This window comes from Vicugna pacos, chromosome 8, assembly GCF_048564905.1.
Source record: "Vicugna pacos chromosome 8, VicPac4, whole genome shotgun sequence".
NCBI classification, from domain to species: domain Eukaryota; kingdom Metazoa; phylum Chordata; class Mammalia; order Artiodactyla; family Camelidae; genus Vicugna; species Vicugna pacos.
The window spans coordinates 77,638,778-77,661,673 of NC_132994.1; the positions used below are offsets into that span (position 1 = coordinate 77,638,778).

Below are 22,896 nucleotides of genomic sequence, written 5' to 3' on the forward strand. Positions count from 1 at the left end.
AGATGACAGGAGAGAAAAATTCGGTTCCAGCTGAACAAAAACCTGCAATTCAGAAAGCTGAGCTTGAATCAAAGCACATTCAACTGGAACGTGACTAACCACCAGCTTTGTCAGAGCTGGGCAGCGTGGCCCGGCCCCGGCCCCGGCCCCCCAGTGGAGGCCCAGTCTCGCTTCCCGCCGTGCCGTGACCTGCAGCTTCTGGACGTTACTTCCCACTTGGGTTCATGTACGTGTTTGTAAGCACAGACCGCGCCGGGGGCCCCTCCCAGAGCCGGCATTCCCGTCCCGTGATGCGTGCTAGTGTTCAGCCAGCCAGCCTGGGGTCTGGGAGAGTGGTATTCTTAGGAGCGTAAGCATAACAGGTAAGTGTCACGTATCAAACGTTGCCTGAGTGTGATTTCCGCGTCGTTGTTGTTGGACCCGCTGAGCGGCGTTAACTCCGTTATGGGCTAATTACATGGTGCCTTTTGTTCCTCCTTTTCTTGCTTTTTCTTTCTGCTTCGCAAGCATTTGTAACTTTGCTCGTGCTTGCTACATTCCTATAGCAGAGGGAACCATTTTTCACTCTTCCTTAACCTCCGTTAGCTTGAAAAGTAATAAATTAATCTTTCTTTGTTCAAGAAACATGAATCTTGACTGTACCGGGAGGTTCACATGAGAAACACGTAAGGACGCTTTTTCTCAGGACACTGAAGTAACTCGTTTTCTTCTAATCTGCATCACTTTCCCTTTGCCTCTCAGAGTCTATGGCCCAGCAGAGTCTCAGAGAGCAGTATTTGAAGACGTGTGCCCCCTGCTCACGTCCTTCCTAGACGGGTGAGTGAAGACGTCTTCAAGGTCGATTATCACCGTCACGTGTAAATGTCAGTGGGTTTCACTTGAGCTGCAGGCTGAGAGGTTGGCATCCGCGTCTGAGCGTCTGCTGTGAGTGTGGAGCAGGCCCGTGGCCTGGGGTGGCTGAGGGCCCGTGGCGGGGAAGGAGGAAGCATGGTGCGAGGAACAATTGTTAGGTGAGCACGGGCACCTTGGGTGCAGGTGGTACTTCAGGTGCGTGATGTGCAGACCTCAGGCTGAGGGGGCAGCCGCTTCCTCCTCTCTGGGATTCCTGGCACATCCTGGATTTTCTAAAGCCTGTTAAGGATGTTGACACCCGACCGGGGGGCTTGTCCCGTTGGGAACGAGCCTTCCACCCCTGGAACCGACTCCTGCTTTCTAAGGCAGTGGTTGTAACCAAGGAATGAAAGTCACTTTTTAGCAATCAAGTGAACAGGTCTGGGACTTAACTAAGACACAGCCAGGACTTTCCACTTCAGGGTGACTTGAAGAGTATGGTTTGGTTGGAGGTGCCGACATCAAGCGTCCTGAGAAGGCGTGTTTGTGTTTGCCCAGCAGAGGCTGCAGCCAGCTGGGAGCTGTAATTACAGCGCTGCGCTCCAGCCACAGGGCTCGGGCGTCTGACATCACGGGTGCGGCTGGGGCTCGTGACCCCAGAGGTCGGGTCAGCAGGGGGCGCGTGTCGCTCTCTGCACACACCCACATGCCCACCCCTGCCCCCGCCGGCTACGATCAAGTCTCTGCCTCAACTCTGCTTCCAGGATACTGGGATTTTTATATCCACCCAAGAAAATTCTTCCAGTGGAAATGATAGGAGATTCTCTCTTTTTTTAAAGTAGGCATCTCTGCAGGAAGCAGATTCCAGAAATAAAAAGTGGCATCGTGGTTAAGATGATCGCTGCCCGAGCTGCTTTTCCACTACAAATACGAAACAGATGGCATTTTTTCAGTCCCGGCTGCCTTCTTCCTACACTCGGAGGTGGTTTGAAAGATCCCGGTAAAGGCTAATTTGTCCTCTGCAGTCAGACATCCCCCCCGGCCCCCGCCCACCAAATACCTCCACGTCTCAGGGAGGGCGTAAGAGCTGCATTGCTGGAGATTTTGTTATAAGTGCTCTGAGACCTTTTACTTCTGGAAGGAAAAACATGCGGGGTGGTAGCTGAGGGGCCTGGATGGGTTTTTGCCCCCCATGTGGTTTCCATCTTCTTTTTGTTTGAATGGAACAGCCTACCTTGGGGTCAGGCCTCCTGGATCTCCGGGGCTTCTGTATCCTGCTCGAGGTGTGAACCCATCAGATACTGTCCAGGGCCATGTTGTCAGAGTGACACCCTGGTTTGACCGGGGGACAGAGGTGGCGGTACCTGGGTTAAACAGTCTGATTAGAATCAGAATCTCCAAGGGCAGGGCCTCTGCTTGGATCTTAATCTCCCAGGTGACAGTAAGAGGGGATGGTTGGGCTCAGCCTCAGCCGCCCGTGGGCCAGGCTCACCTGCACCTTCACGGCCAAGATTATCAGTGTATGTTGTAAACCTCTTTCAAATACTCTTCAATGTTCTGCATCTTCTCACTGACGTTTTGGACTAAATAGCACAACTGGGGAAAATTCAGGGACCCTCCAGGGTCCTTGTCTTCTGTGAAGTGAGTTGCACTAAAATAACCCCAAACTGTGGGACCGCAGGGGGCTGGGGGGCTGGGGGGGCGTCCGCACAGTCTGGCTGAAATGAACACCCCGAGCCCTTGGAGAAACAGAGTGAGAGAACGCGCTACAGCCTTAAGCGTGTCCTGGTCGGCAGTGCCAGCGATCATAAACGTGATGGGGAGGTGGTTTCCAAACAGCGAGAGAAAATACGGGCACTGTTTTATCATTTCACACACGCTTTACTTAGCCTGATGTTCTGAAGAGGAACTCCCTTCAGGCAACCCCGACACCAAGCTGAGTGTTGGGATGAGTGGGATCTAGGAGCCTGGCTCAGGCTGGGGTCCCAGCAGGGTCGCCCCTGAGGGGCGGGGGGACACCGAGGAGAAGTGGGCGTCACTGAGCCGCGCGTGTGTGTAAACGTGGATGTGGCTTAATCCAGCGTGTGACCGAACAGCGCGGGTGGACTGTGCAGAAGCAGCGGTAGTCGCCGACGGCTGGTTTCCAGGGCCTCGAAGTGGAGTGCGTTAAGGCTTCTCACCCCAGGGAACGGTCTCTCAGCACCAGGCGCGGCGCCAGACCTGCGTGTTCTCTGCACTGAAGTCTGGCTTGGATTTCAGGTACGACGTGTGCATCATGGCCTACGGGCAGACGGGGAGCGGGAAGAGCTTCACCATGCTGGGCCCGCGTCCCGAGCAGGACCCGGCCCTGCCGTCAGGACCCCACGGTCACCTAGGAATCATCCCCAGAGCCGCTGGAGAAGTCTTCAGGTACCGAGGCGGGGCAGTGGGGGAGCCTGGCGTCGGTGGGCGCCTCTTCCCTGGGGCGGGATTTTGGGGTTTTGCGCTGAGTGTGTAGTATCTTTGTTTTCAAACTGGTCTACAGTCTGCATGTTGTATTTTAAAACTTGAAGCAAAATAAGACATGTAGTTGTTTTCCTGAGAGCCCGGGTGGGTTTTAAAGAGGTCATGGTCAGGCTTTAGTCGGAAGGCGTTATTCGGATGGAATTGACTCAGTCCTCCCTAAAACGGAACAAGTTTTAAAACAAACAAGCGCGGTTACTGGGACGGCTCTCAGGGTCTTTGCGGTCCGCTCTGGGCTTCCGTGCGGGCATCGCGCTCGGCATGGTGACTTCTGAGTCACGGCTGTGCGGCCTCCAAGCCTCTTTACCCAGTACGTTTGGAATGAGAAGGGTACCGATGGCCGAAATCGTTGACTTAGACGTAACTCAGATAAAATAACTTTGTTCCCAGGACAGTGATTTACTCTGCAGTTTAAAGAGGATAGATGAGGAGTTTGGGATGAACAGATACGTATTACTGTGTACAAAACAGGTAGACAACAAGGACCTACCGGTAGCACAGGGAACTATATTCAGTTTCTTGTAATGAGCTGTAATGGAAAAGAATATGAAAAAGTATACGTATATATGAATGTGTATGTGTAAATGAATCGCTTTGCTGTACACCTGAAACTAACGTTGTAAGTCGACTACACTTCAGTTAAAAAGTAAGAATTAAAACAAGCAACGAGGGTGCCCCTTCCTCCTGCAAGGCCTTGGTCAGTGAGATGCTGCCCGGTGCCGCTGGGCCACGAGTTCTGCTGAGCGTTTTCTAGCACTGCAGTCCCCTCGCGTTCAAAGCCAGTTGATTAACCACTTTCTCTGCGGGGTCATCTGAGCTCCCCTGGTGGCTGAGTCTCTTGTGTGTCCCTCCCCACCCCTCCTCCAGGCTTCTTGCAGAAAACCCCTCCAGGCGCCCGGAGGTGGACGTTTCCGTAGTGGAAGTTTATAATAACGACATTTGTGACCTTCTGGCCAAAGACAGCTGTGCTGTGGTGTCCAGGGCGAAGTGCCAGGTGCTGACAACCACGGAGGGAAGGAAGGAGGTCTCTGGGCTGACCCGAGAGTGAGTAGTCCAGGTGCCACGCTCCCGGGCAGCGGCACCTCCGGGGGCCCCAGGGAGCCGGCCGCCTGAGCCGGCGCTCCTCGAGAGGCGGCTCCTGGGGTCGCGCTGCGGAGTGTGCGCGTTGCAGCTTTCAGTTCGCTTTCTGCTGTGTGTTTTTTCTAATGGAGGCGCTGGGGATCGAACCTAGAACCTCATGCATGCTGCGCACGTGCTCTGCTGCTGAGCTGTTCTCACCCCCCTGGAGATGACCTCTGTAAAATCACAAGCACCACAGACTAGTTGCTCCGTCAGAAGCTCTCCTTTAAGGGTCGATGGGACAGGTGTTATCCCCGCAGCCCGGCTGATGAGACAGCTGTGGCGAAGTCACACTGTGTGCCCCGGGGGACGCGGCTGAGCACAGGCGTCCTTGCTTCCCACCTGTGATGTCCAGGTTTCACAGAATACGCCCCTGAATCACCCTGTGAGAAACCACAGCTCCTGTGCTGATTCGATACACTCCTTGGAGTTCTGTGTCCTTAAATCCGCCCTTGTGGGTCAGCTTTGCCGCAAGCAGGGACCGCCTGACGACAGCACAGGGAGGAGCTGCACGGCCTGTCCCGGGGTCTCGGGGTCCCACAGACTGATGGTAACATTTGAGAAAACCTCAGGGAACTCATGCGTTTCGCCGTGAGAGTTTATGCACGTTAACCAAAGCTGTCAGCTTCTGACTGATGGACGGCGGGACCGAAGTCCTGCCTCCTGCAGGCCCGGAGCTCTGACTGGCTGTCATGGCTCATCGATTAACGCAGGAAAGCAACTTAAATGTTGATTTCCTGCATTTGATGAAATTTGACTTGATAGACAAAATATTTAAAAGTCTTGGGGTCCTGAGGGGACTGTAAATAAGAGAATCCCCAAGTTGAAAACTCTGGGGTCTCCACTTGGTCCCAGAGCAGCTGATTATGTCCGGGCAAAGCGGTTAGGGACGCAGCTAGTCAGTCAGGCCTCATGAAACTGCAACGTTTGATTCAGCGTGTTGAATTTTGTCTAAGAGCTGCTTTCCTGAGCAGGGTACACTCAGTTTGTACAAGGGGTTTCTGTGAGGCGGGTGCCCTCTGCCGTCACTGGGACTTCTGTGTCCCCTCTGCCAGGTCTGTCCAGAGTGCCGTGGAGCTGATGACGCTCGTGGCTGCAGCTCTGCGGCTCCGGACCAAGCAGGCCACCGCAGTGCATGCTGATTCGTCCAGGTCTCACCTGGTGATCACGGTGACTTTGACTGCAGCCGCCTCCTCCTGCAGCACCGGTGAGTGGCCCCAGTGCCCGGTCAGTTGCCCAAATAGAAATCTACACGAGAAGAAAAGGATCGTGGACGTGCAGGCTCTGAGGCACCATGCGGGACCGAGGGAGGAATGGCAGTCACGTGGTTGGACGGTCTGGAACCCAAACCCAAGAGCCATGGGGATCTGGGCTGAGAAGAAAGGGTGGTGGGTGGGATGGAGGAAGGCGCTTTGCTACATCAGATGCATGTTTTCACTTTGGAACCTGACGCGATCACCAGGAGTGACACTCTCTTTGTGGCTGAGGTTAGAAGGTTACAGACCAGTGTATGAGATGATTCCTGTTACGGGAGAGTCGGGGTTCCTGGGGCTTTATGGGTCAGAAAGTCCAGGGCAGTGCACGTCAGGCCACCTGGGGCAGTGGGAGCTCAGACGCCACCCACTGTGATCGGGCCCCGTCACCTCCCAGTACCTCCAGGGTGAGGTCTGGGGCCTCAGCCTTGCTCTCAGTGACGCAGACCGCAGGGCAGCCCTGGGCCCCGGGGGCTTTAACCCTAGAAAGGCCCCCTCAGGCCAGTGGGGCTAACACTCAGTCCGCCTTGTCACGGCCTCCAAGGTGGCCCAGGCAAGTGGAGGGGAGGAGCAGGGTCGCCCGGCCCCCTAACCGCCCGCCCGCAGGACTCACCCTCAGCAGCCCGGGACCCAGTGGCGCGCAGGGAGGGCCGGGCAGCGCGCGGCCGTGCGCCGGGGCCTGGCTCTTCCTGCCTGGCACGCAGATCCACAAAGGAAAAGTCTGCGCACTCGTGGGCAGTGCGCGCCAGAGGCGTTTCATGTTCTTTTTAAAACTGACTTACGTGCATTTTCTTTGCTTTCTACAGGGGGTATTCACTATTCTGGGTTTTTTTTAATCATTTAAAAACCTCTGTTTAGAAATAACACATGATGAAATTGATACAGATGTCAACGTGAAAAACACTGTGTCGGGCTTTTGTGGAGGATTAAAAACAGAAACTGTTGAGCTGATTTGTGTAGGAGAGAACAGATTCTTCAGACGGGGATTGTTAATCAATGTCGGTACCAAATCTAGGGAACCGTATCGTTTTCCTGGGACTAACTAGGTATTGGTTCACCTTTTAACCACGAACAACGGTCTCTCCCCACTGCTCTCCTGTGTTTTACCCAGAGGAGCCCCTCACGGTCCGAGGGCCCCCTCCCCGCCATCCCCTACTTGAGCTGGGGACTCCAACTGGGGTCTCGCACCCCACGCCGTACGGGCCTCCGGGACGGAGCTGGGAGCATTCAGCACAGGTGGGAGGCATCGGGGAGCTTGGGGGACCGTCTCTCTTCTTGTGTCTCTTGCCACCCCCCCCACCTCCACAGCAGACCGGCAGTCAGACCAGTCCCCCCCCGCGGAGCTCCGTGGCCCCACGCCCCGGCGGCCGGCCCCAGGGAGGAGACCAGGAGCAGCCCGCACAGTCTCGTCCGTGTCCCCAAGGACCCGAGGACTCGGGCAGGGGTCCCAGGGCCCTGGCGGACAGGTGCTCTCCAAGCTGCAGCTGGTGGACCTGGCGGGCAGCGAGTGCGTCGGTGAGATGTGAAGCCTTCCCCCCGGGTGACCTGGGGATGCAGGGTCCAGGCCGTGAGCGGACGGGGAGCCCCAGGTGGATGCTCTCCCCCCCATGTCTGTCCTTGTGGATTGCTGTCTTACCACCACAGAGTGCATGTCAATCCAACACACGTCGTCTGGGGGCAGCTGGCAGCGCAGGGGCCCCAGGTCCAGCCAGTGCCTCCCCTGCCACGGAGGTGGTCGGGGACATAAATATGATTGGGGGTCTCCTCCACGCTTCCTGGGAGGTCTCTGTTTTGCTTTGCTGATTCACCTGGATGTCACCCACATTTGTGCAAATCCCATGTCTGACTGGGTCTCTGCACTTCCCCAGGTGTGTCTGGAGTGACCGGATCGGCCCTGCGGGAGACGTCGCTTATAAACCGGAGCCTGGCGGCCCTCGCGGACGTGCTGGGGGCGCTGTCGGAGGGCAGAGGCCACATCCCGTACCGGAACAGCACGCTCACCCACTTCCTCCAGGACGCACTCGGTACCTGCCGCCCCCGCCACCACCCCCAAAGAGGGGAAACTGTCTCCCTGCCCCAGGCCACACCTCCCGGGGAACTGCTGGCTCTCTGGGTCACTGCGTCCCCTCCCTCAGTATTTCTAGCGCGCTCGTTAGCAGCCGGCCTCCTCGCTATCCTCGGTGCCACGTGCACTGGTTGGTTAGCGCAGCGCAGCGCATGCACGACCTGCTCCCCCAGCTGGGCTCCAGGCTTCCCCAGGTCTGCCTCCTTGCGGCACACAAGGGGTCCCCAAGGCGTGGGACCCTCTGAGCCCCACGATGCCTGCGAGCTGGGCTCTGCACTTGTAGGTGGGGACTCTTGGTTGCTGGTGCCAGGAACCCAAGTAAGTTCGAGTAAGTGCAGGTGACCCTTGGAGGTACGGAATCACCAGGCTGTGGGTTTGGGGCTTGGGGTGGCCTGACTACGCTGGCCCTCGCCCACTCAAGTTCCAGAGCGATGGAGCGGAAGCGGACGGGGCGCTCTGTCCTGCACCGAGATGCCCGCCCCAGCAGGCAGGTTCCCGCGCTGAGCTCTCTGCCCGACCTCCCCCGAGGCAGCCCTGGCCCAGCTCAAGGCACACGCCCAGAGAGGAAGGTGGGGGCTCTTGAACCCACAGGACAGGGAGCTCCGGAGGGGAGGGGCCGGGGGCACCCCCAGGGTCTCCTGCCAAGCTCGATGACAGTTAAGTCATGGGAAGCCAGTGGCGCTCATTCCATGGAGGAAAACACGAGGGAGGAGGAGGGCATTGCTGGGAGGGAGAGGGCACAGTGTGCGCTGCTCGGCACCGCGGCCTGTCCGGGGTGGCGGAGGGCGGGCGTCCCAGGCCCGGGTCTGACTCCGCGCCCAGGCTCGCCTGTTCTGGCTGCCGCCTCCAGGGGACGCCCTGGCCCGGGGCTGGTGTGCAGCCGGGGAGGAGCGCGGCTGGGGCGGCATCTCCTGGCAGGTGTGTCACAGAGATGGCGCGTGTGGCCGCCACCTGGGCTCTGGGGATTTTAGAGATGCCAGTTTTTCACTGGAATTCCTTCCAAATGCATGTTGTTCTTTCCTTAAGGAGGCGACGCCAAGCTGCAGGTGATCGTGTGCGTGTCCCCGTGCCAGAAGCACGTGGCAGAAACACTGCAGAGCCTGGGATTTGGGGCCCGAGTGCGGCAAGTGGAGCGGGGCCGTCCAGCCCCCAGAAAACCCAGGTGAAGGTGGTGGGTGCACCGTGGGCTTTCCTCCCTTAACGTGCTTCCCAGCGGCGCCTGGCAATGTGTGCGCCCTGGAAATAAATGCACTTTGGACCTTGTAAAGCCCAGCACAAGCCTGCATGGACCACCGAGGCAGCAGGCGCTTGGGAGAAGCAGGTGCGTCAGGGGAGCCCCCCGGGCAGGAGAATTTGGGGGTGGGGCTCCCCGGGGACCAGCACCAGAGCCAGTCGTCCGTGAGCAGGATCTGAGCAGACTTGGGGTCTCGTGGTGGTTCCGTGTGTCCCCGACAGATTACTTGGCCCCTGAAGTCCATTCCCTCATCCGTAAAAAGAGTCTGTGTTGGGGTGCCAGGCACACACCCCCAACAAAGGGCAGGTGGCCAGGCGTCCTGAGTCCTCCTCGTGTGGGCCCCCCATGAGGACCCCCACGTGGACACATGCTTGCCCATGGGCACGACGCAGACATGTAGTGGGACCTGGGCCCTCAGCACTGGGGGCTCCGGGAACTTGGGAGAAGGAGAGAGGGCAGGTTTGCTTCCACTGACATCTGGCAGCCACGGGTGGGGGGACATACCACATGGCTATTTCTGGCCATGACACCCCAGCCGGTGCAGGGGCACCCAGCCCCATGTCCCTTCTGAGACGTGGGCTCCTCCACCCACCCCAGCTGCTGCCGAGTGTGTCCATGAAGGGCCAGTTCACGGTGTGAGCACAGTGACCATGCTTCCTTTGGCTCTTGAAGCGTCTGAGAAGGGCCCCCAGGCCCCTCGGCCACAGAGGGCCATCCACAATGGGTGGGCTGTCCACGCTGTTCTCTCCGTGTCATCCCGTTGCTCCGAGGGACAGAGTGTGTCCAGACAGAGGGGACAGTCCCCGGGAGGGAGCACCGTGCAGAGCCAGCAGGCAGGGGTGGAGGTGTCGGCTGCTCGGGTGTCCCTGGGGCCAGCGCGGCCACCTCCGTCCTGGCAGGAACAGTCTGCAGTCCCACAGCATGGGGGCCGAGTGGGGATCCCCAAGAGACCTGTAAATGCAGGGTCCCCACGAGAGAGGACCAGCATCTGGTCATCCGTGTCGCTGAGGGCATGACCCCAGCCTCCAGTAACCTGATCAGTGAGGCCGGGCAAGGAGGAGGACCTGCGGGCAAGGCGGGGGTTCGCAAATGGGGAATGCAGCCCCCACCCCTCCAAGGGCTGCCATGCTTGGGGCAAGCAGAAACCTCAGAACCAGGCAGAAGGTTAACATTTTGGTTTAGGTCAGAATGGACTCTTCGACACTGGGATGTGAAAGCTTTAATATCCAAAAATACGGTGAAAAGCTGGATTCTGGCAGAGATTTTGTGCGTGGCTAAGAGAGCAAGTCCACAGAGCACCCCACGCACAGCCAGCACCTCAGGGGACAGGTGGTCCAAGCCCAAGGGACTTCGGTGGCCACAGTGCCTCAGGCTGGGTGCTCTGCACCCCATCGGGCCCCTACCTCCCTCGATTGCCTTCTGGGTGTCCACAGCTGGAGAGGGGACAGCTACTCAGCATGGGAGGCCACCGGCCTGCTCCAGTTCCCAGCCTCACCACAGATGCCCCCCAGAACCCACAGGCCGGCGCTGGGGAGGGGTGAGTCCACGTCCAGGGCCCCTGACTGGCCTTCCCGCCACTCCTGCTGCTTCTCCAGGCTGTGCATTTGCCCAGCGAGGCCAGGAGCCTGGGCACCTCGGGGCAGTGAGCAAACAAAGATGCAGGGAGACAGTGGGGACGGGGTCCCCCCGGTGGGAGAAGGGGCTCTCCTAAATGGCAGGGCTGGGCTGGGACTGCAGGAACCTGTCTGCACTCACGGTTTCGGTGCAGGGAGTTAGATGATGGGTTGATGAGCAGACAGATGCAGCAAAATAAGGACCAAGTGAACGTGTGTGTGTTTTGTATTCAGAAGGCCCCCTTCACATTCTCTGCCCCCCCTAGCCCAGTGTCCTCTTGCAGGTGAGGACTTGCCCAGGAGGCACTGCCTGCTGCCCTGGACGCCCCCTCAGCACTCAAGATGGTCACTGTGAGCCTCAGGGCGGGAACAGCTGGCCGAACCCTGACAGCCCAGTCACAGGGGCACTGAGGAGGAGGGAGCTGTCCACACGCCGAGGCCAGCACGTGGCAGGGTCAGGTGTCCCAGGGGACCGGCCAGGGCTGTGTCAGCACATTGTTGTGGCTGTTGGAGCCTCCAGCCCTCAGAATGGCCAAGGGTCAGCCCCAAGGCTGGTGGTCTGTGGTCTCCAATTTGGCATTGTTGGCAGAGACAGAAAACACTTCGTTTGTGGAGGAGGGAGCCACTGGGTCTCAGCCTCCCCGTGGGTGTCCCTGTGGGGAGCCCTGGATTCCTGGGCCCTCCCTGCTCATCCTAGGCCCCTGGGTCTGTGCACAGTGTACATCTGCTCCACACATCTGCTTGGTGGGGGGGGTGGATGTGTGCAGCTCCTGGGGAGGAAGAGCACGGGGCCTAGAGGGAGCTGGCACCACCCGCTGAGGTCCCTGAGCGCCTGCACCAGGGAGTCCGCCCTCCACTCACTTGCTCAGCCACCCCTTGGAGGCCCACTGAGCACGGGGCCGTTCCTCGGGGGAGATGGGGGATACTACCATAAATGTGGCACAGCCCGCCCTTGAAGACTTCAAAACCAGGACAAGGATTAGATGTGCCGGAGCCTGCCCGCCAGGCACCCCCGCGTCTGCTCCCACATCCACACAGCGACAGCAGGGTCACACGGGGCAGGAGTGTGGACCAGAACCTCGCAGACCAGCGCCCACGTTCTGCTGTCCCGGGACGGCTGAGGGGAGGACCTGGCCTTTGTCCAGGCTGGGCAGATCGCTGCCTCGGGGCCTTGTGGCTTCCTAGGGAACCTGCCTCCCAGACCTGCTCCCCCAGTGCCCGGCCGAGCTGCCACCCTGGACAGCCCAGTCCTCCTGCTACAACCCCCCCCCACCCTGACTCCCCCACCACACCAGGAGATTCCCGGGAGGCCGTGGCCTTTTCCCATGGCTGAAGTCTATGAATGATTAATGCTCCTACATTTGCTCTCATAGGAAAGCTGTTTTGTGTTCACAGGAACTCCATGTCCTGTGGAGGAAGCAGAGAACAAAGGGGGCCTGGGACACGTCCCCGCCTGTGATCAGAGGTCCTGGAGCAGAGTCCCGGGGGCGGGCTGGGCCTGAGACCTGAACCTTATGTACATAGTTGGTGATGGGGGCCCTCCTGCAGGAAAAATAATGTTATACATTCTAAAGTAGGTATGCAGAAAAACACTTAGAGGAAAACTTAAAAACCATCAAGTCACAGCTTTAAAAAGCTGGCAAATAGCGCAGACCGCCACGGAACTCCGAGAGGCACTTCGGTCAGTTCTTCCGATTGCACCCCCTGTGTTTTCCCGCTGCGTCCTCGACAGGCCCTTGACTGGGGAAGACACGCCCACTTTCCCCCAGCACCTCCTCATCCTGAGGTTTAAGGCGCCGGCTTCCCCTCGCAGCGCGGCCCGGGGAGGGGGTGCGGGGGCTCCTGAGCTGCAGGCCCCTCTGCCCCCAACCCTGGCCCTGTGCCAGCTTTGTTTCCCTTCCTGTCCCCACGTCCTGCCTGCACTGGGGGTCCGGGTCCCCAGAGACGTGACCTCTGGCTGCAGGGGTCCTCCTGGGGGCCCCTGCTGCCCCCGTCCAGCCGGCTGTGACTGAACCTCCTGGCTGTCTCCCACCAAACCTGACCTCCCCGCTGGCAGGGCCCGACATGCCCGCAGATTCCGCCCGCGACCGCGGGGAGGGTGTGGAGTGAATGCTGAGTGGAGAGATGGCGATCTTAACTGCTTATGGTTAAAAAGCCCTAGTTATGCACATTTTTTGAAAGGCTGTAACCATGTGAACACCACCAGTGGGGCCCAGCGCCTGCGCGTCATGGCCTCGTGGTCAGTTCACCCTGCCCGGTGCAGTGTAGCGCAGAGGCCCAGCTCCGAGTCCCCGCCATCAGAGCCTCCGGTGAAGCCTGCCCCTGGGGTGCCCGGTCAGCAGTGAAAGGGCAACTCCCACCCCCGCCCCGGCCTCAGCCACCCCGCTCCTCTCCTCTGAGTCTTCAACCACTTGCAGCCGTCCTTGGAGAAAGGACGCCCTGGACACGGATTCTGTCTCCCAAGAGGGAGAGTGGGAGGGTGACACGACCACAGGGTGCAAAACACTTCATGGAACAAAGGTGGCTGGCAGGACCGGAGCCCTGGACTCCTGGTCCACGACTGTGAGGGCGAGGCCACCGACAGAACCGCTCCCAGGTCAGCTGTCATGTCCTGCGCAACCGCCCACAGGGGCGGTCTCTACCGCAGGCTGCTGCTCCACTGCACCAGGTCCCAGGGCAAACAGGCGGGTACCGTCAAAGCGCAGGTTCCCGGGTCCCAGCAAGACCTGGCGGGCGGCCCAGCTCCAAACAAGCCCGCAGGTTCTTGTGAATTAGACCCGCCAGCATGAGCTCTGGCCTCCTCTTCCCCCTGCCCGGCTAGGGTAGCTGGTGGTCATGTCTGTCCAGCCGACACTTTCCTGAGCCATCTGCACGCTCTTTGGGGTCCAGAGGAAACCTGGGTGGGTGTCCCTCTTAGCCCTGACAAATGGGGAGGGAGATGTGTGGGGGCTCCCACCCCTCCACAGCCCTGGGGCCACACGCCCCGGACAAGGTGAGTGGGTCCACTTAGCAGGCCCCCCACCAGCCATGATGGCCCTTCTCACAAACCCCTTTCCCTGCCAGCTGACACCTGTTTTCCCGGGTGTCTCCTGGTATCTGCTTTGCCTGAGAGACCTTTGGGCCTAATTGATGCCAAAGGAGAAGGTGTTTTGTCTGATGTTCCTCTCCTGGAGAGGGGCTGCCCCCTCTAGGCTGCCGCTTCCTCCGGGTGGGGAGGGGGCCGTGGGGAAGGGGTTGGAGACCACGCGAGGTCCCTCTTGGCCTCTGACTGTCCTCCACGTGCCCTGACCACCGGAGTGACTCACAGACACTTGGCACAGTTTTCTGTGTCTCCACAGGCGCTGAGGAAGGGCAGAAACGGAACCCCCAACCTCGCCCTGGTGGTTTCTTGGGGTCAGCCAGCGGTCCCTGCTGCCTCTCATCTGCCAAGGACAGAGGGCGCTGGCCACCCTCAAGATGGGCTGTATCCGGGTGACAGAAGAAAGGGCAGCCTGGACGTGGGCTCTGACCTCACCGGGAGGCCAGTCGGAAACCACACGGGTGAGCACCGGGCCATCCCAGGCATGCTCCATGCCGCCCCCCAGCAGGCTCGCCGCAAGGTCGTGTCCACCCCCACCCCCCGCTTCAAGGCCTGACCCGCACACCCAGGTCTGTCCCTGAACGTCCTGCAGGCGCGGCAGCCGCCCTGCGAGGAGCCAGAGCGTGCAGCCAGCGCCCTCTCGTGGTGGCCGAGGGACGGGCGGGGCCGGGGGCGGGAGCGCAGCTCAGTCCCCGCTAGGAGCTCCACGCGGGCATCCGGTGGAAGTGTCCTTCCACCAACCCACGTTGACTTCCACGTCTGCCCACATCCGTGTGCACACGTATGCTTGCGTGTGCACGTGTATGGGTGTGTGTAGGTCGCGGCCCCAAACAGCTTATTTCAGCCTCACCCTGACGCCCGCTGCCCCTCCCTGACACCTGCTTTGTGCAACAGCAAAGCAGCCTGTGGGGCTGGGCTCCTGCTCACAAAATTCCTTTAAAGGGGAAAAGGTCATCCTGGACCCTGGATCAGGACACGTGCAACCTCATTTTTTTTTCCCATGAGGGCCTGTCTCAGCATGATTTTGGAAATTTGCGGGAAAGCAGGGCTCAGGCCTCCACACCTCCGGACGCCATCTTCCAGGCCCAGACCACACTCAGGCTCCCCTCCCTCGCCACCTGCCCTTGTGGCACCAGGCTCGGTGCCCGGGGCAGCCCCGGGCGCGTGGGTACCTCCTGTGGGGGGGACCGAAGGGCAGCCCAGGAGTCCAGCACCACGGCTGCTGACCCTGCCCTCACCGTGCTCCATGCTGGGAGCGCTGCCCCATCTGCCATCTACCCGGTGCCGGCACCTGACCTGCCTGTGGGGAGTCTGTTCAGTGAGGGGGCGCTGGGGAGATGAGGCTGCCTCCACCGACCCCTGGCCCTCCCTGCCTGGCCCAGCCCCACGGCAGCGCTGACCTCGGCAACGCCACACCACAGATGAAGGTAGGTTTCTTGCCACCTTTTAAAAAACAAGTAAGATAAAGCTGAGCTCCAGGGGGCAGGGGCTGTCACCCCCCAAGTCCCTCTGTCCACACAGCGCTGGGACATGGAGGGTCCTCACAGGGGGAGGCCCGCAGTGGCCAGGAGCCCTCCCTGTGTGAACTGAGGGCCAGCGTGGCCTCCCCGCGTACAGGTGCGCACAGAGGCCGCCCAGGTGCAGACAGAGATGTGTGTCCAGCTCTTGTCACACGCGCACGGACAAGCTTCCCTTCATAGAAAGGGCCAGCAGCGTCAGCTTGGCTGCAGCCCCACCCAACCCGGGACTCAGGCTCCGCCCGGCGCCAACATGAGCCTGAGGTGGACTCGGCCCCACGGGGTCCTCACAGCACAAGCAGGACAGGGAGGGGACGATGTCTCGGGCTCTCCGACAGTGAGGCGCAGGTCAGCGCGTCCAGGCGAAGACGGCAGCAGGCGTGGGGGTGCGGATCTTGTGTGAGGGGAGAGGACCCACAGGTGGAAAGAGTCTCACCACGCCCAGGTGCCTGTCACCAGCCTCGGGCTGGAGGGTGGTGGTACCCACGGAGTTCCACCTGTTCGGAGCGGCCCCTCTCGGAGCCTCTGCAGAGCACGAGGCAGGAGTCCCACCTGGGGTCAGGAGGCAGGTGAGATGCAGCGCCAGCTCTGTCTCTCCATCTGGGGACACAAAGCCAGGCTGATGCTGGCTCCCTCCACCAGCTGGAGCCACTCCGCCCCGTCCACGAGGTGGATGGCTTCGAGGACAGCCCCCTGCACACAGGGCCCTGGATGTGGGGACGGGTGAGGGGAAGCTGCCCTGACTTGGAAGGGACAGCACAGCACAACTACAGCAGCCAGCCCTCCCACCCGCGGACCTGCCCTGGCGCTCCTGCCCCCGGTGCGTCCCCTGTTAGAAGGACACCTGGCTGCTCACTAGCCTCTTAGCGCTCCGACAGCACAGCCTCCAGCAAAGGTCAAAGTCCCTCAACACGCTTCTCCAGAAATCACTGCAAACTTGGCTCAGCTATTCAGCCGCTTGTGAGGCCTGCTCGAGACAGGGTGCAGACGTGGAGGGCGGGGCGGTGCAGCCCCACCTCCGCCCACACCTCCCGTCCAGTCTTCTGATTCGGGGAGGAGGACCATGGCAGTGAAAGGCCCGGAAGGGTGACCAGCGCTGACGCAGGCTGAGCGCCCCAACGTCCCGCTGCTGACAGGCCATGGCTCCCTTGTGCACAGACGCCCTTCTGACTGGATGGGCACTGGCAGGAAAAGGGACACTGCTTTAAAGTTGGCCTTGTGACTGGAAAGGAGGAACTCGGGCTCTGAGCCTCGGGCACCTGTGCTGGCAGGCTTCCTTTGGGAACACCCTTTGATGTGCTCAGCACGGGATCACTTCCTCTCTCGCCTGCCTCTCCCACTTCCTGCTGAGGACACCCACTTCATGGGACCATGTGGCCACGTAGCCGTGCTGTTCTAGGCCAGGTGCCGCCTGTGTACACGTGGCAGATAGGGTGGGCTCTGCTGGGGTCCCGGGTGAAGGAGCTGGGCTGACGCCCCACACAGGGGCCTCTGTCCCGTGCACCCAGGACTGAGCAGCAGGAGCTGCAAAGGGAGTGGTCCGGGGAAGCCTGTGGCCAGGGAGGTGACAGTGATGGTGACCTTGAGCTCAAGGACTCCTGGAAGGCTTGCTCCATTGGTCTCACCATCCATTGGGTCGGTGGCGGGGGACCCCCAGGGGTCTCTTCAATGCCCAGAAGAAGCTAAGACACTTTCCTTCCCAGGGTACAGCCAGCACAGGCCTCACTCCACTGCCTGGAGTTTGGACGGCCAGACCCGGCTTCTGTCTCCTGGAGACCAGTATGGAAGGAGCTCGGACCAACCACAGTCCACATGGCACAGGAAGTGGGACACGATCATCACTCCAGGTTTCACGTCAGAGCGGGCTCCACACCTCCGACAGGTGAGGACGCAGGAGGAAGCGCCAGGTATAGAAGATGGGCCAGACGCCTCAGTCAACCAGGTGGTGGGCGGTGGGAGCCTCCCGGGCAGGTGTGGCCCTGCGTGGCTGGAGCCCCACGTGGGCGGAGCTGTGCGGTGTGGGTGGAGCGGCGCCGCCAGACGTCTATACCACAAATTCCTCCGGGAGGTGGTCCTCCCTGAGCAGGTCCACGGAGAGGCCATCCATGGACCTCCTTCCGCAGAGGAGCTTGGGCGCGGGGTCCAGTGCGTGGCCGAGGGGACCGCTGCGCGGCACGCAGCGCGGGGCAGGTGTGGGGCGCACGTCGTCCAGGCTGCGGCTGTGCTGGTCTGCACGGTCGGCCGCCGCCTCCGCCTCCAGGATCTGCAGGGAGAGGCCAGAGGCGAGTCTGGTACTTGGACGCCTTCCGCTCCCCTCCAGTTCTGCCCCTGTCCTGCCCACAGTTAACACCGCCCTCGTGCCGGCCCCCTACGCCCGCCGCCCCGGGCCTTTGCACTTGCAGTGCCCCACTGGGCATGCCCACACGGCTTCCACTCGTCCCCTCTGGACTGCCCTGCAGAGTGGCCCCTTCTGGGGGTTCCCCTGACCTCTGCACCCACCGCGCCCACCCTGCCTGTCCGCATTATAACACCGGTGGCCTCGGCCACTCGGCCTGGCCTCCTCCTCATGGGCCCTCCCTCTCCTGCGCGCCTGTCCGTCACCGAGGCGATTTCCGCGGGAGGATGCTCAAGTCTCCGTGCGGCAGCCCCCGCCCCCACGGCAGAGCCCGCTGCCTCTCCCCAGGGGACCTGGGGCCACTCAGTCGGGCCACACGGCCCTGGCTGCTTTCTTTCGCCCTCATTGGACTTGGATTGTTACTATGTGACAGGTTTTAGGAATGAGCCCTGGGAGTGTCCTCGGAAGTCAGGAACAGCCCACTCCCCGCCCCCTCTCGCGTGAGGGAGCTTGGCCAGAGCCCCAGCTCAGGGCCGGTGCTGGGGTCCCGACCACGGTGGGGTCCAGCTGAGCCCCCACCACGCTGAACTACGTGAACTCACCCTCACTTCTCAGCCGCGAGGCCCTAGGGTGGGAGGACCAGGCATCCCACAGGAGGGCGGGGCCAGGCGGGCGGGCCGACAGCCCCCAGCCCCACTGGCACCTGGGGCTTCTCGCCCCCTCCTCCTGTGTCAGGTCTGTCCCTCCCTTTGAGTCAAATCACACCCTGGAGGATGGCTTGGATCAGGGGTGAGAGAAGGTCCCTCCCTTTGAGTCTAATTCACTGCCTTTCCAGGGGCACCACCCTCCTACTCCGGCTCCCCAGGTCAGCTCTGAGCAAGGGCGGGAACCTCCAGGCCCGCCTTCCTCTGCCCCACCCGCCAGAACCACTGGCTTTGGCCCCTCCCCTGCTCCTGGGGGCCAAGGAGCTCCACCCCAGAGCCCCGCACTCCTGGGGCCCGAGCTGCCCTGGCAGCGCTCACACTGCCCACCGCCTGGGAGTGTGCAGCCAGGAAAGGCCCCCAACCCCCACTGCGAGCCCAGCTCTCAGGCCCCAAGGCTGATGAGAACCAGCTGCCAACCTGCCTCACTGGTGCCCCACTGCCCAGCTGCAGTCGCAGGGGGTCTCCCAGGGACCCCCCTGTGGGCCTGGGGCCCCTGCGGGATGGGCTGGAGCACAGGGAGCGGGAGTGAGGACCCACCTGGTGCAAGGCCTCAGTGCTCCGGCCCCTCGTGCTGACCAGCGTGACCCGCACCACCGCCAAGGGCTGCTGGGGAGAGGCTGTTGACAGGGGGCGGGTGTGTGAGCAGGGCCTGGGGACACCCGCCCACACTCTGCGGAGGACAGCCTACTCCTAGGGACCCAAACTCAGATGAGACTGGGAGCCTCTGTGGCCCAGGCAGCCCCTCCGCCTGGCCTTAGGGTCCCGGAGAGGTGGGACCACGACCTCGGTCCCCCACTTGCAGGCCATCTGCGATCCCAGACACCGCTGTCACACGTACTCCCCACGCGAGGTGTCTGAGTCCCCTCAAAGGAGCCACAGTTTTCCTGGGTGCACTGTGGGCTCCTCGGCTCAGGTGGCCTCCGCCTGTCCCAGGACCTCTCTCTGCAGGGTCCCTGTTGGATGCTGGTCCCGCAGTGCTGCTCTGTGGAGACCCAGGCACCGCCCCCCGACCACCCGCTCACAGGGGCCTGTCCGGCTTTGGCTGTCCAAATGCTCTACGTCTCAGCGACACGGGCACTCCCTGGGCAAACACCACATCACTATCATTGCTCGTGCTGGACTGCAGACCACGCACTTGGACAAAATCTCCGAGCAGGAGGCCCACCCGTCCTTTACCAGTGGGCCAGACGTTCGGAATCTACAGGTGGACACAGCAGGCTGACAGAACTGCCTGACACTGCATGACCTTGGGTGGCCCTGGGTGACCAGGCCTCAAGGCTGGTCCCCAGAATCACCCGTTGCGTCCATGCTCAAAGGTGCTGCAGGTGCTCAGGGAACAGCAGCCCCTGTGACCTTCCTGGGGTGACAAGGAAATCACTTCAGAAGCTCCCTTGAGGACAAGGAGCTTGCACTAAGTCAGAAGGGCACGCGGGCCTCAAACTCTGAGAAGTGCCTTCTGTCACACGACTTCTACTGACCCCTTGCAAGTAATGAGAGAGAAATGTGGCTGAAGGCTATCCGACGGCAGGAGCGTTAACGAGGGACACTGGTCAGCCCAGGCTCCCGGCAAGTGACCAGCTGCAGGAGGGCGGAAGGACTGCCACCCACCACGTCTGGCAGGGAGGGCCCTGTCCTGTCTCTGCCCCCAGGCCCGTGGCTGCCCCATGGTGGAGGGGACCCCTGTGTGACAAGGTCTGAAGAAATCAGGGCCATATGCACCCTGGCCTCTCTCCCTCTGAGTGATGGCCCACCCAGGGCTGGCCAAGCAGCATGCTCACCGTCTCCTGGGTCCTGAGTGTCCCCTTCAGGCCCACCTCTGCCGCCACCAACTGTGCCACGGTGGCTCTGGCTGGCTTGGGAACTGCAGGACGGCCCCTCCCTGCGGGGCGCCGGGGCCCTGATGGGCTCATCCACTGACATCTCCCTCAGCCCCGTGGGCCCCCCCGGCTGGGGGTCCACCTCGATGTCCGATGAGTGGGAGCTGCAGTGGCTGTCGGCCGAGAGGAGGGGGAGCTGATGGGAGGGATGCTGGCTACCACCCACTCTGTCCCCACAGCTGGGGGCGCCGGGGGAGCCAGGGGTGCCGGGGGCAGCCCTGCCGGCCAGGCCCAGGTCCAGCTCCTGCTCCAGCTCCAGCTCGTCGCTGACGTAGGACTCCCGGTAGCACTTCTTTTCTGTGCCGGGAAAGGAGGGGCAGCGAGGGCGTGAGAACAGGTGCTGGAGGTGGAGGAAGGTGCAGCCACGTTCCTGGAGCCGCCAGTGGCCAAGGGTGGCCCCGGGGTCCAGCCAACCACCATGTGCGGAGCTGGCGCCAAGCTCCCGGAGATGAGGTGGGAGGGGAGGGCAGTGTGGTCCAGAGGTCAGCTATTGCCTGGGCCCCGGGGTGGCATCTGTCACTTGAGCCAGTAACCTCCTCATGCAGGCTCCTGCACCCACCGCCCTGGGGCTGTCACGCCGCCTCCATCTGAGGGACCCCAAGCAGCCCCGGACACAAGTAGGCGTGCACGCACATGTGCAGTATGCGCGCACAGCCGGGGCTTCCCAGAACCACCGGGGGTTACTGCAGCCCTAGCCCAGGCCCTCCTCTCCACACCTGGAGAATTCTTCCCCAGAACCCCCAATACCCTGGCCCCCCATGTTTAGAATCGGGCTCCAGGAGAGCTGGGGGAGGTGGGGTCACCACCACCCCCCGCCAATCCCATGATGGGAAAACACGGTGCAACCCCAGCTGCTGTGCCCAGAGCCTGTGGCCCAGACCCCATATGAAGGGGGCGGGTCAGGGGCCTGGCCTGGTGCCCACCTTGCACCTCCTCCAGCTGCCGCAGCCGCCGTAACGCGGGCTGCAGGGCGCGGTGCAGCTGGTGGCTGTCGCGGAGCAGGCGCAGCAGGTGGCCGGAGCGCCAGGCGCAGCCCGTGTGGTACACCAGCTTCCGGGCCGGCAGCAGCCCATCCGGCCAGATCTCGAACTTCTTCCCCTGGACAGAGAAGAGAGGGACTTCACGTTACAGGAAAACCACATGACAGCAGGAGACAAGTGTTCTAAACACCAGCCAAGCCCTCTGAGGGGCAGTTCCAGGGGCAGGACCGGCTCCCCGCCCGGACGCCCCCAGGCTTGCCTGCACCTTGTGGATGATGACCTGCTGGTCAGTGCCCTGGAGGAGAAGGCTCTCCTGGGCTCCTGGGGGCTGAGACCGCCCCCACCTCAACCCCATCAGACACGCACCAGAAACGCCAGCTTCCCAACACGGGACCAGGGGAAGTCGTAGAGCAGCTGTGGAGCGTGGTGCACCTCCTGCGGGACAGCAGAAGCGGCCGTGTCCTCGGGGTCAGCCCTTTGGGAGAGGGGAGGGGACAAGGGGGGCACACAGGGGGAGGAGGAGGAAGGGGAAGGGGAATGGAGATGGGGCCCTGGCGGGTCACCTGGTAGACCTGCACTCCTTTGAGCGTCAGTCCGAGAACCACAGTGGGTCGGTCTTCCTTTTCATCCTGAGAGGACGTGGACAGCAGAGCGGTCTATAGCCTGGACCTGGGGTGTCGGGCTCCTTGTGGACCCTCCCTGGTGGGCCTGGGGGCCTGAGGTCCACCGTGACCCGCGCTGAGGCAGGGTCTCCAGGCCACTTCCCACTTTCCCTCTGATGCTGGGTGGGCGTCCTGGTCCCAGGACGGCTGTGGGGACACTGTCCCTCCTGTCGGGGGCTGGGGTCCTGGCCACCCTGGGGCTCCGCTCGCTGGGGAGGCGTGCCCTCAGCCTGAACCGCCGTCCCCCTCCCAGCCTCCCCGCAGGCTTAACCTTGTACAGCCTGAAGAAGTGGACGGGCACGTCCTCCAGCCGGCAGGCCTCCCTGATGAAGCGCAGCTCGGCCTCCTTGGGGCTTAGGCCCCGCTGCTCCCGGTGCAGGGTGGGCACGTGCCTGAGGATGTAGGCGCTGCCCCTCTTGGTGATGATCTGAGGAGGGGCCGCAGGCCGTCGGGCGCCGCTCCCCTTCCCTGGCCCTCCCCTGGGCCCCAGGGACACTGCCCTGGGCGGGGCCCCGGGATGGAGAGAAGGGCCCCACCGGGCGGAACGGCAGGTGCTCACCCACTGCGGGAAGTAGGCCTGGGGCTGGAAGTACGGCCCGCGGTGCGCCGGCTCGCGGTGGTTGCCCAGGTCGGCCTGCAGCCCGAGGGCCGCCAGCAGGAAGTAGGCCGCCTCCCGCTGGGCGCACTGGGACCGCAGCACCCGCTCCTTCAGGTGGCAGTAGTACAGGTGCCGGGCCGCCCTGTCCCTGGAGGGCCCAGGGGGGCTCAGGAGGGGCCGTCCCCCGACAGCTGGCGGCCCCCCCGCCCAGCCAGGCCGGCCCCGGCTCGCGGCCTCCCTGCATCCCCCCTCCCCCCGCCACGGCCCCACTGCCCTCGGGCCTGTTGCGAGGGTGGCGGAGGTGGACTGGGGGCCGCCCCTGCTGCTGAGAAGTCGGGGGAGCCCGCTCGGTCGGCAGGGCTCCTGGGACCCCCAGGACATGGCAGGCCTAGTTTACAGGAGCACGGGCCCGGAAGGCAGGTCCCTTTTTTTCTAATTTTCTAACACGCACAGGGAGCAGGGCTCCGGGGGGAGCAGGCCCAGACCTTCCAACACCAATGGCCGTGACAGGCCCATAGCACAGGGTG

General features: G+C 62.0%; 2 protein-coding genes across 17 annotated transcripts in view; one reads left to right on the plus strand and one right to left on the minus strand.

Moving 5' to 3' along the window:
- The window catches only part of KIF25 (kinesin family member 25), a 56,051-nt gene that overhangs the window by 31,076 nt on the left and 2,079 nt on the right, over positions 1-22,896 (plus strand). For 4 of the 10 annotated variants that reach the window (XM_072966226.1, XM_072966235.1, XM_072966236.1 and 1 more), the window contains 10 exons: positions 742-816; positions 3,091-3,240; positions 4,201-4,377; positions 5,508-5,659; positions 7,014-7,220; positions 7,574-7,729; positions 8,797-8,932; positions 13,956-14,157; positions 14,702-15,123; positions 16,917-17,095. In XM_072966226.1, coding sequence (XP_072822327.1) covers positions 742-816; positions 3,091-3,240; positions 4,201-4,377; positions 5,508-5,659; positions 7,014-7,220; positions 7,574-7,729; positions 8,797-8,932; positions 13,956-13,962 — 1,060 coding nt within the window. In that variant the 3' untranslated portion in view covers positions 13,963-14,157; positions 14,702-15,123; positions 16,917-17,095. Of the gene's footprint in view, positions 1-741; positions 817-3,090; positions 3,241-4,200; positions 4,378-5,507; positions 5,660-7,013; positions 7,221-7,573; positions 7,730-8,191; positions 8,340-8,796; positions 9,038-13,955; positions 14,158-14,701; positions 15,124-16,916; positions 17,096-22,896 lie in introns of those variants that run through there. The other 6 variants (XM_072966227.1, XM_072966229.1, XM_072966228.1 and 3 more) reach the window with 6 other exon arrangements.
- The window catches only part of FRMD1 (FERM domain containing 1), a 31,002-nt gene continuing 23,230 nt past the window's right edge, over positions 15,125-22,896 (minus strand). For 2 of the 7 annotated variants that reach the window (XM_072966239.1, XM_072966237.1), the window contains 7 exons: positions 22,331-22,517; positions 22,043-22,198; positions 21,673-21,738; positions 21,476-21,544; positions 21,053-21,227; positions 20,031-20,426; positions 15,125-17,476 (listed from right to left, as the gene is read on the minus strand). In XM_072966239.1, the coding sequence (XP_072822340.1) occupies positions 17,148-17,476; positions 20,031-20,426; positions 21,053-21,227; positions 21,476-21,544; positions 21,673-21,738; positions 22,043-22,198; positions 22,331-22,517 (1,378 nt within the window). In that variant the 3' untranslated portion in view covers positions 15,125-17,147. Of the gene's footprint in view, positions 17,477-18,789; positions 18,870-20,030; positions 20,427-21,052; positions 21,228-21,475; positions 21,545-21,672; positions 21,739-22,042; positions 22,199-22,330; positions 22,518-22,896 lie in introns of all 7 variants that reach the window. The other 5 variants (XR_012075145.1, XR_012075142.1, XR_012075144.1 and 2 more) reach the window with 5 other exon arrangements.